The sequence below is a fragment of the Rattus rattus genome, chromosome 2 (assembly GCF_011064425.1).
Source record: "Rattus rattus isolate New Zealand chromosome 2, Rrattus_CSIRO_v1, whole genome shotgun sequence".
In the NCBI taxonomy this organism is placed as follows: Eukaryota; Metazoa; Chordata; class Mammalia; order Rodentia; family Muridae; genus Rattus; species Rattus rattus.
The window spans coordinates 13420546-13433647 of record NC_046155.1 but is presented as its reverse complement, the minus strand read 5'-3'; the positions used below and the strand labels follow the sequence as shown (position 1 = coordinate 13433647).

The window sequence follows — 13102 nt, the reverse complement described above, 5'->3', positions numbered from 1 at the left end:
TATTCCAAGTGCTTGCCAGGCAGGTTTTTAGCAAAAGAAAGGGAGTTGAAACTGTAATTTCACCAAGAACTACATGGCATTCCTTGGTTAGAAACTATGGCGGTCAGGCTTCCCAGATAAGTTCTGGCAGAAATGAGAAAACCCCACTTCCTGGAAAAATAACAAATGCGAGTAATTGTTTACCAGTAAAGAATAAATGCCCCACATGTGACCCATACATATACAGCCACCAAACTAGATAAGATGGATGAAGCAAAGACGTGCAGGCTGACAGGATCCGGATGTAGATCTCTCCTGAGAGACACACCCAGAATACAGCAAATACATAGGCGAATGTCATCATAAAACCACTGAACTGAGAACGGGACCCCCGTTGAAGGAATCTTAGAAAGGACTGAAAGAGATTGAAGGTGCTTGAGACCCCATATGAACAACAATGCCAACCAACCAGATCTTTCAGGTACTAAACCACTACCCAAAGACTATATACATGGACTGACCCTGGGCTCCAACCTCATAGGTAGCAATGAATAGCCTAGTAAAAGCACCAGTGGAAGAGGACGTCTTTGGTCCTGCCAAGACTGAACCCCCAGTGAACAGGATTTTTGGGGGGAGGGCGGTAATGGGGGGAGGATGCAGAGGGCAACACCCATAGAGAAGAAGAGAGGAGGGGTTATGGGGATGTGAGCCCGGAAACCGGGAAAGGGAATAACAGTCAAAATGTAAATAAAAAATACCCAAGTTAATAAAGATGAAAAAAAGAATAAATGTGACCTCTTTTCTCTGAGTATCATTTTTCCATCCACAGAATAGAGACAGCCACAGTCACAAAACCTTCCTTGACATTTTACTGTGGGAAATCAGTGAGTAAAGCACATATAACAGGTGTGCAGAGCACACCTGACAACTTCAGGCATGACAGTATTAGGCTCGGTCAAGTATCATTACATTTGATAGATCAAGGTGCATAATAAAGTATAATGCTTCACTTGAATGTCAGTTTTGAAATATTGAAGCTTTCTTTTCCATTTTTATCTTTTCACCCACATTCCAGTCAATAATCACTCCTATGCTCTCTAGGGTTTCATTTTTTTCCCTAAAAAAAGAATGTCTCACTACATGTTGACATAGTCTACCGTTAATATTTTCCATGATATCTCTATTATAATTTGAAGAAAGCTGCACCTTCTTAAAATCAATTCTCTGTCTTATCAGTTTTGTAATATAGGCTAATAATAGATCAGTGATAAACTGTCTTTAGCACAGATCTCAAAATTCTCAAAATTTGATATTTCAAATTGATATCAATTCTCAAAATTGATAATTTTAAAATTTTTACTTCAATTTGCTCTTATATAATAGTGGTATTATTTAAAATATTCTTTCTTCTCTGATACCATTGTAAAACATCTACTCTAATTTAACTACTCCTATCTATCTTTTTTATTGGATTTTTAAATTTACATTTCAAATATTACTCCCTTTCTTGGTTTCCTGTCAATAAGCCCCCAGACCCTCCCCCTCCCTTCTTCTATAAGAGTGTTCCCCTCCCCATCCACCCCCTACCTGCCCAGCCCTTGACATTCCCTTACACTGGGGGTCCAAACTTGGCAAGACCAAGGGCTTCTCCCTCTTTGACAAATTCAACTATAGCCTGACCTTGAATGCATCATGATTACCAATTATAAAACGTGTGGCCAGTGTTAGATTTGGTACAGATAATAATGCAGAAATTTTATATAGGTTTGTGTGGTGTTTGTCCTTCTCCATATGTGTATGCTTTTGAGTGTGTGTCTGTCCGTCTTTGTCTCTGTGTTTGATAGGACGATTGCTCTTTGACATGGATTTGAGAAGTTATACAGTACCTACAGAAAAGGATTCAGATTCAAATACTTAAGCCACTTCTCACTTAAGTGCATTTATAATGTGAAAAAAAGTTTTGAGAGAAACCAAAGGATATTCAATATTGTACAATACGGAAGTCATAATGTTCACTATTTAATATTGCCAAAATTATATTTGGGGCTTTATAATAAGATCTTCAAAAATTTGGAAGTTTTTGACCATGGAAGAATCACTTATCTCCTCTTAATTGGTAAAATAAGTGTCATGCAATTTCTTCTTTTATACATCTCACATATCATTTCTCTAAACAGCAAAATTCAGATAGCAACCTTATAATGAAACTATAACTCAAAAGTCAATCAATGAGCAATACACATTATATACACATAGAAAATGTCTTATTGAATGTCATTATTTTGCACAATATACACTGATACTAGAAAAGTATAACAATGTAAGCTTTATAGTTGGAATTCTCATTGATGCTGGCGAAACTTTCACAGCAAATCTTCAGGTAAGTAGAAGAGATTTTTGTACTCAGAATGATTATCACACATGTTAATGATGTATACCAAGTCACCCTGTAGAATTACTTTCTGGTAGTTTTAAAATCCCAGATATCAAGTTGTACTACAGAGCTGAAGTAAATTAAAAATTAAAAGCAAAAAACCATGGTTTTTGCATAAAAACAGATACTTTGATCAATGGAAGCAAAAAATTAAAAATGGACTTAAATTCACACACCTATAGACAACTTATTTTTAATAAAAAAGCAGAATATAAAATGGGAAAAAGTCAGCATTTTCAACAAATCGCTCTGATCTAATGAGATGCTTTCATCCAACAAGAATGCAACTAAATTCTTATCTATAACACTGCACAAACCTCAACTCCAAGTCAATGAGAGTCCTAAACATAAAACTGAATACATGAACCTGATAGAAGGGAAAATGGAGTGGAGAATTGCCTTGAAGACTTGATTGTCCCCATTGATCCACAGAACAGTCCAACTTACATTATTTCTAAAGAATTCACTATATGTAATGCTTTTTTATGATTTGCTGATGTGGATGATAATCATGTTAATACCCAAAGGGTTTGTGACTTGAGGATTTCCTATAATTTTTAACTATAGTCAAGAAAAACATTCAAAGACAAATAAAATACACTAAAATTACTAAATTAAATCTCATACATATGTAATATAATGTATAAAAATATAGTGTAAGAAAATATAACATATAACCTAAAATATATAATATACAATGCATGATATATGGGATATATATATATATACATACATACATACATACATACATACATATATATATGATGTATGCTATATGGCATATAATGTATGGCATATAACATATAACACATGATATATGATATATAATATATGATATATAATATACAATATGTGACATATAATATACAGTATGTTATATGTGAAATGTAGCACATAATATCTAATGTATAATATATAATACATTATATAATACATAATACATATAATACAATATGATATCTAAATATGCAACATATATATGATGATGGCATAGGATATATATATATATATATATCAATATAAACTATACACTACAATTTGTAAAATACAATATATAATGTATAGTCTAATGTGTGTATGTTTGTGAGTGTGTATATATTTATTTGGGTGAGCTTGGCATTTCTTTTCTTTTGTGTATAGTTTTTCTTTTCTTCTATCAGGTTTTGAGAGAGTTGTTTTTGCTCTTAGGAGGAAGTGAAGGAATGTGAAGAGTGTGTTGAAAATTTTGGGGCTGGAGAAGAATATGATCAATATGTATTTAAACTTAAAAAATTAAATAATAAAAATTATAAGTAAAAAATCATAAAAAAGGCTCATGTTCAGCACTAAAAAGATGATATGCAAATAGATAAGCTATGTCTTATTACCAAGAAAAATATAAAATAATTTTATTGTAACTGTATTTAAGACGTTAAGGCATTATATATTAATGTTCTTATTTAAATTTATAATCTTAAATATAATTGGTAATTAGGAGGAATTTGGCAGAATAACTGAAGGGAAGTAGTCAAATAAATCAACTCCCAAGAGATACCTAGGCAGTGTGTGGCACAGGAAAAAAAAGGATATTTTGAAAGAGCTACCTGAGGGTGGATGTTAATGTGAAGAATGAACAATAATGGCAAATATGTATTTGTGAAGCAAAAATCTGAGTAATAAGGAAATGAAACAGGATAAAATTGTTGAATTAGTTCAATGACTAGATATTCTGCATAAAATCATAGCTTACAGAAATATAAATATTTGGAATAGTAATTTTTTTACCTAAAGTGAGACCATTAAAGGCTCTTATACTTGTATATCTCAATCCTTGACAACACTTTGGCTTAGAATATCTATTATGATCCTTGAGAAATTGAAATATTAGCTGACCTTATGAAATGTATGACCTTATGAAAATGTGCTATGTTTCTGAATTTCCATTGAGAGACAAGAACTGGATCTTCAAAACTTTATAGAGTTTTCAAACTCACTGATATAATCACTAATATAGGAAAAGAGCCATGTCTTTGATAACACCCCTATGCCTCACAAAGCTCTAATAATGCTGGATTCCGAATCTCTCCAGTGACACTAAAGGGTTTACTGGGGCTTACCAGGCTGTGGGATCATTTCCAGAAATGCTGAGAAGCACCTAAATAAATGTTCAACATCCTTAGTCATCAGGGAAATGCAAATCAAAATAACCCTGAGATATCACCTTATACCAGTTAGAATGGCTAAGATAAAAAATCCAGCTGATAGTAGATGCTGGGAAGGATGTGGAGAAATAGGAAGAGTCCTCCATTGTTGCTTGGATTGCAAGTTTGTACAACCACTCTGGAAATCAGTCTGGAGGTTTCCCAGAAAATTGGACATAGTACTATCTGAAGGCCCAACTATACCACTCCTGAGCATATACCCAAAAATGCCCAAACATATAACAAGGACACATGCTCCCCTATGTTCATAGCAGCCCAATTTATAATAGCCAGAAGTTGAAAAGAACCCAGATGTCCTTCAACAGAAGAATGGATACAGAAAATGTTTTACATATATGCATAATGGAGTACTGCCCACCTGTTTAAAAAAATGACTGCATGAAATTTTTAGGCAAATGATGGATCTAGAAAATATCATCCTTAGTGAGGAAATCCAGTCACAAAAGAACACACATGGTATGCACTCACTGATAAATGGATATTACCCCAAGTTCACAGACCATAGGAAGAAGGAAGACCAAAATATTGGTGCTTCATTCCTTCTTGGAAGGGAGAAGAAAATACACACTAAAGGAAATACACAGACAAAGAATGAAGCATGGTCAGAAGGAAAGGTCATCCAGAGATTCCCCCACCTGTGGATCCATCCCACATGTAGCCACCAAACCCAGTCTCTATTGCTGATGCCAAGAAGTGCTTGTTTACAGGAGCCAGATATGTGTGTCCCCTGAGATGCTCTACTAGAACCCTACTGTTACAGATGAAGATGGTTGTAGCTAACCATTGGACTGAACCAGAGGACCCAAGTGGAAAAGTTAGAGAAAAGACTAACGGAGGTGAATAGGTTTGCAACACCATAGGAAAAACGACAGCATCAACCAACTAGATTCCACCAGAGCTCCCAGGAATTAAAAAATAAAAAACGACAGTATCAACCAACTAGATTCCACCAGAGCTCCCAGGAACTAACCTGCCAACCAATGAGGACACATGAGTCCAGCCATCTATATAGCAGAAGATGGCATTGTCTGGCATCAATAGGAGGAAAGGCCTATGGCCTTGTGAAGGTTCATTTCTCGAATGTAGGGAATAGCAGGGTGTTGAGGTGGGAGTGTGTATGTGGGAGTGGGATCATCCTCATAGAAGCAGGTGGAGGGGGGAAGGGGTATGGAAGAGGAGAAAAGGGGATACCATTTGAAATTTAAATACATAAAATATACAAGGAAAGCAAAATTAAAAACAAAACAAAACAAAAACATATTTTTTGAGTTTGAGGGCTTTATTGACTGGACTATTTACACCAGTGAATACTATTTCTCTTTCCCAAGCAGAAATCATTGTTTTCTCATGGCCTCAGAAGTACATGATGGTGATTGATTATATATATATTCCTATCAATTTTTAATTAATTTATTATATCAATATCTCTTGAAAAGTTTACTATAATAATTGGAGCTTGAGATCATGACTCATAATTCGCACAATTGTGTCTTGCAAACTTTATATGTATTTTACTTTATGTGGAAACTTAAATAAAAAGTATTCCCCCAGAGTACTGGTATAAGATAAGATACACATTCTATATTTTGACTGAGAAGACATAGCAGCAGGAAATAAAATAAATGTGTTTTGCCTTTAGAAGGAACAAAGATGAGTTCTTGGATCCTCCCAAATTCTACTTTTCATGTGTGCTCAAAATAACTGCTCGTTGGATGATAAGTGCTATAGTCATGGTACTCTTCCTCTTTCAGCTGAAACTTTCTGCAAATAGCCTCACAGATATACTGAAGGTGTGTTTTCATAATGACTTTATATTCAGTCAGGTTACCAATAAAGTTTAACAAACACAATGTCATAAAAAGTGCAAATAAAATGATCAAATATAGTGATATTGGTAATGTTATTTTCAAAGAAAAAGAGACTAAAATATCCAAAATATTTTCATTTTGAAACTACTCTTCTTAGACAATTTTTTCGTAGGGGAAAACTAAATAGTAAATATTGGGGAGAGTAACATAGCTTCCTTTAGAGGTAGATCAATACTCAGTTTTCTGAAAAATGACCACATTTATTTCCAAAGTGACTGTACTAAGTTGCACTCCCATCTACAATGAATCAGTATTCCATTTGCTACACATTCTCACATACATGAGCAACCACTTCTGTTTTTTTTTTATCTTAGCCACTTTTTTCGGGTATAAAATGGAATCTCAAAATTGTTTATATTTGCCATCTGGGAAAGGTAAAAATGTTGAACATTTTCTAAAGTTTTCTTGGGAACTTAAGAGTCCTCTAGAGAATTCTCTGTTTAGATCTATACCACACTTTTATTTTTTTATTTTTTAATTGGATATTTTCTTTACTTACATTTCAAATCTTACCCCTTCCCTGATTTCCCCTCTGGAATCTCCCTATCCCTTAGCCCCTCCCCCTGCTTCTATGAGCTTGTTTCCCCACCTACCCACCCACTTTCCCCCTATCTCCACACTCTGGCATTCTCCTACTGGGGCACTGATCATTCACAGGGCCAAGGGTTTCTCTTCTCATTGATGCGCAATAAGACCATCCTCTGCTACATATGTGGCTGAGGCCATAGGTCCCTCCATGAGTACTCTTTGGTCCGTAGTTTAGCCTCTGGGAACTCTGAAGGGGTCTGGCTGTTTGATATTGTTGTTCATCCTATGGGATTAAAAACACCCTCATCTCCTTCAGTCCTTTTGCTAACTCTGTACCCCAAATTTAATTGAGTTATTTGTCTTGTTGATGTCTAGTTTCTTCAGTTCTTTATATATTTTGGATATTCTCTCCAAGATATAAAGGTGGCAAAAATCTCTTTACATTCTAGAGGCTGCCACTGGTTTTCTTTACCTTAAAGAAGCTTTTTAGTTTCATGAGTTTTCCTTTGTTAATTGTCAATCTTAGTGCTTGCACGACTGGTGTTCTGGTCAGGAAGTTGTCTCCTGTGCCAAATGCATTCAAGGATATTTTCCACCTTTTCCTCTATCAGGTTCATGTTATTCAGTTTTAGGTTGAGGTCCTTGAGATATTTGAATTTGAGTTTTATGCAGCGTGTTATATATGGATCTATGTTTATTTTTCTGCATGCTGACATGCAGTTAGACCATCATTTGTTGAAAATGCTTTCTATTATATATATTTCTGGCTTATAAATAATCAGATGTCCATATGTATAAAGATATGTGTTTGGAAATTACCAGACTGAACATTCTATAGCCCATCTAAATATTATATTCTTAAAGTTTTCCTCATTTTACCTTACATGTATTTAAATGTATGTCTCTGTGAGAGAGGGCTGGGAGTAAGAATGAAAATCAGTGTGGATAGGCATCTGTCTTGATTACCTGGAGGACTGTGATAGGAAGAAATATTATACAGGAAACAGGATATCAATCTACCTTCAAAACCTTCAAACCCAAATTTTTCTTGCCTACAAGATGTTCAGGAATACAGATGGGCAAAATGCAGGGAACACCCAACATATGACTGCCCTAACTTGAGACCCATCCATGTGAATGATACAACCCCTGATATTTGATGTTCTGCTATGCTTGCAGGTAGGAACCTAACATAACTATCTCCTTAGAGGTTTCACTCATACTTGGTGGAGGCAGATGTAGAGACCCACAACCAAACATTAAGCAGTAGAATAGTGGGGGTTAAAATGAGAAAGTCAGAGATATCAAAGACACCACAAGAAGACTTACAGAGCCAACTAATCTTGGACCATGGGGACTCATAGAGTCTGGGCCATGGAGCATCCAGGAGCTGTATCTAGACCCCCTACACATTTATAGCAAATATGCAGCTTGGTCTTCCTGTGGGTCTCCAGACAATGGAGCCAGGGCTATCTCAGTCTATGTTCTCTGTCATTTGATCCCCCTACCCACTACTTGGACTCCCTGGTTGGACTTCAGTTGGAGAGGATGTGCCTAGTCCTGCAGGGAATAGATGCCCAGGGTGTGGTAGTACCCAATGGGCCTCCACTTCTCTGAGAAGGCGAGACAACAATGGGGTAGTTATTTGCATGGGTGAAACTGAGAAGAAAGAAGGTATGTGAGGTAAGATTGGTATATAGAATCAATAAAATAATTAAACAAATAAGTAAATAAAATAAAAAATGTTGGTCGCTCCTTGTTCCCAACTTTTGATTCTAACCAAGTGAACCCTCATTGGGTTTTACGATGATAACGACTGACATTTTGTTTTTATAGCATGCTATTGTTTATTGAGAACCCACTAAATATCAGGTATCATACAAATATGACTGGTGATCCTTACCACATTATAAAGTGAATTATATACAGCAGTTTAAAGTAGGAAGGTCAAGTTTGAAGGGCAATTAACCTGTCCTTAAAAATATAGAATTTAAAACCTAACTGTTCATATACCTAATTTTTTGGTGTGTTTCTCTCAAGTTCTGTTGCTGCTGATATATCTTGTTGTGTTGCCCAGGCTGATCTTGAAACATTCGGCTTAAGTGAAACTTAGCCACAGCCCCATAAGTGCTGAGAGAACAGGCAAATGCCATTGTGCTCTACTTAGTGACACATGTTAGAAATAAAGAAAGATGTAGCTTCTTTTCCATTGACTTTTGGTTCTAACCAGGTGATTCCCTAAACGGGTTGGAGGATGATAATGATTGACATTTTAACTAAGTTTACTTGTTCAAGAATCACTTTTAAATACAACCTCATATTCTAGTCATTAAATAAGAATTAAAGTTTTACTATATGTATCTAGACATCCCTATGAAATGAGCAAAATTAACTGAACACAAAAGTGTAAATACATAACAAATCCATGTCATATTAGTGAAAATTTCTGACATCCACTTACAATAGACTTCTTAAGAAATGTATGAGTGTGCTTTCACTTTAAAGGACTTTATATGCACCTGTTTGCATAGATTTATTTTGATGTGACAGAAAAAAATATTATGTAGAAAAAGATTGAATATGATAACATAGTAAATTAAGTTTTCCACAGCTGACATATAGTTATCATAGCAATGGTATTCATGTCTTACTCTTCTGAACAAGATGATTGCATTCTGAAGGCCAAAATGCTGTTGCAGAAGTTAAGCTGTCACTTCACATTCTTCAATTTGTTGTAGGGTGAGAAGATGTGATTCATTATAAAATTAAGATCAGATAAGCATATCCATGTGTTTTAGAATTAAAACCTAAAATCAAAGCTTTAACCATCATCTTGACCTTAAGACAATCTTTGTGAAGGCATTCTTCACATCCTTATTTCTCAGGCTGTAAACCAGAGGGTTCAACATCGGGATGACCATGGTGTAGAACACAGATGCGATTTTGTCAGTGTCCATGGAGTGCCTGGAGCTGGGCTGCAAGTACATAAATATGATTGTTCCATAGAAAATGGAGACAGCTGTTAAGTGTGATGCACAAGTGGAGAGAGCTTTGCAATATCCTGCAGCTGAATGCATCTTTAGTATGTTGGTAAAGATGAAGATGTAGGATATTAAGATGAGTATAAGAGCAAAAAATATATTGATGCTGGCTACATAAACAAGAATCAGTTCATTAACATATCTATCAGAGCAAGATATAATCATGACTGCCAGAACATCACAGAAGAAATGATGGACCACATTGGATTCACAGAAGGAAAGACTTAATGCATCCATAGTATAGATGGAAGCATTCAGAAATCCACAGATATAACAGCCAATGACTAGAGAAACACAAACACGTGTTGTCATGGTGGTGGTATAATGTAGGGGCTTACACACTGCTGCATAACGATCATAGGCCATTGAGACTAAAAGGTAGTTTTCCACGTTGGCAAAGTTTGCAAAAAAGAACATCTGAGATGCACAAGCATTGTAGGACATGATCTTGTCTCCTGTAAGGATTCCAGCTATGACCTTTGGAGTTACTGTTGAAGAGTAACAGAAGTCAACTAAGGATAGGTTACTTAGAAAAATGTACATGGGGCTGTGGAGCCTAGAATCCAAAAGAATCAACAGGATCAAACCCAGGTTTCCTACAAAGGTGATGGTATAGATGAGGAAGAAGGTGATGAGGAGGGGAAGCTGCAGGCATTGGTTATCAGTGAGTCCTGCCAGGATGAACCATGTTCTGTTCTCCATTAGTGATACCAGTTAATCAACAGAAGGCTTTAAATGATTAAAATAAAAGTTAGTAGAATAAGGGGCTCGAGATGTGATTTAGTGGTTCAGCTCTGGGTTTCTGTTCCAAAAGACCCAGCACCTTCACAGCAGCACACAACTTTCTATAACCCTGTACCGTGGGATCATCTGTCTGACACTTTATAGACATACATGTAGTCAAAGCAGCTGTACACATAGAATTAATTTTTAAAACTTTAGGATTGGGGTAATAAGAGAATTGGAACCTTTGATATTGTAATTGACTTTCTACCAAAAATAGAGTATATATATGTGCCACCTGTTAGCCACATTTAGACAGTTTAGTAACTGTAAAACTTTTTTCTTTTAGTGTGCCTTTATACCTGTTATATTTCCTGAACTGTGTAAAAGTAATGCTTCTGTTCTTACCTGCCAAACAATAGAAGAGATACAGCCTCTTTTCTGTTATTAGCATAATAATTTTGATAAATTTTTACCTCCAAGGAAATTCCCAAGCACAAGATATAAAAATTTTTGCATTTTAATATAACATAACTACCACTTTCTGATCTGCATCCTGGTAAAGCTTTAACAAATTTCAAGGTAAGCATCTAAAATAAGTTGACTTGATTATAATGTATAATTTTTCTTTTGTTTAACAACAATGAACTGAGTGGCATTCTATGTCAAACATTCTTTTTGGTCACTGTATAATTTTTCTCATTAAACATGAATTGACCAATTAATCCCTAACCTAACGAAGACATGTTTTTTTTCCCTGAATACTAGAAGGGTATGAATGAACTTATAAGCTCTGAATTGCATTTTAACATTCTTCCATACACATTCTCATACTTTTAATATAGCTTTACTAGGTATATTGATAAAGATATATCAAGAAGCATGAAGGAATTATTAGGTCACAGAAATTTTAACTTTAATCAGTTCAGCCTTGTAATTACTATTTCTGTTGAGCTTACAATTATGTTGGAAGAATGCTCAACGTCAGAATCAGTTTAGAAGGAAGAAATATCACTTAAAACATAGTGAGTTCAAGTTCTCAGAAGAGATGTATACTCGATCATCCACAAACTATCTAAAAAGCACCATACTCCTATAAATGCCATTTTGCTGTCTGCAATTTGAACACATTAATGAGGACTACTTTTTGATATTAAAACAAAAATAAGACAGCATACAGAAGGCAATATAAAGGGGGCTATTAACATGGGTATTTGTTATGTGATAATAGTGTAGAAGGTTTTTGTTCTGGGTAAGTTTAAGTCCTTAAATTCTTTCTCCAAATTTCCCTTTCTTCATTTTGGCCACTAGCATTGCTTGTGCTTTCTCAAGGTGCTCGGTTTGTTTTCACCCTAGGACTAAGGATACTGATCATGATATTTTTGTATGGACCATTCTTTTCAAAAGTTTCATTATTATAATCCTCAATTTTGATAAAACATTTTCTTTCTTTAATTTTTTTTGTGTTTTTCTCAGAATATCAACCAACAGAGGGAACCGAGACTAATATAGCCCTAGGACTAGTAGTCCTAGGTTATGGACTGTGATATATGTAGTTCTTTCAGTCTGATAATATTTGAACTTTCTTGTTTGCCTTACCATATTTGGAACAACATCTACTCCAAGTAATTATTATTTGCTATCATCTTTTTGCTGAACTTTTGTCCACATTATCTATACATTATAACTTGAATACATTTAAATGTCCAATCATTCATAGGAAATGTAGAATCTAAGAAATTACATAAAAATCTCAATTTTTGAAAATACTATGAGAAACATTCAGGTAAAAGAGTTACAGATTCTGTCTAATAATGAACCTAATCTGAGGACATAAATTTTTAAATGTGATTGAGAGAGTATTCATTTATGCCTAAGCCTTCATCAATGTACAGAAAGATCAGCTTATGTTTGAGGTCTTCATCTCTCTGGATTACTTATTCTATCCAATTAATTGAGTGAAGTATACATTTAACAACATAAAGTTACATCAACCAAATTATATTTTCTACTCTTTCAGAGAAAAAATTTTAATTTTTGAATAATCAAAGTTCCTGCAATTTTGACACATACTTTGACTTAGCATCTCAAAACTAGTTTTAGAAGAATAACCTTTAGTCTTTAAACTGTTTAGACCACAAAGCTATTTTTAAGCAACTGTTTTCAAGTAGCTTCAGTAAGTATACACAGCCCATTTATTTTATGAAGTTATACTTCACAGTGGTTGGTAAATAGGCAGTTTAAAGTGGGGGTAATATTTAACCCAGAATAGTTACTTTAAAATCTTAAAATTGTTCTGTGTGATGTTTCTTGAATCTTCTTCCAGCT

The 13102-nt window shown here is 34.8% G+C and overlaps 1 protein-coding gene across 1 annotated transcript; it reads right to left on the bottom strand.

Annotated features, from left to right (window-relative positions):
- Positions 1–9838: 9838 nt before the first annotated feature.
- Positions 9839–10756, bottom strand: LOC116893711 (olfactory receptor 5B3-like). The gene has a single exon (XM_032895428.1). The coding sequence runs from the start codon at positions 10751–10753 to the stop codon at positions 9839–9841; it is 915 nt and encodes a 304-aa protein (XP_032751319.1). The 5' UTR covers positions 10754–10756.
- Between the last annotated feature and the right edge of the window lie 2346 nt (positions 10757–13102).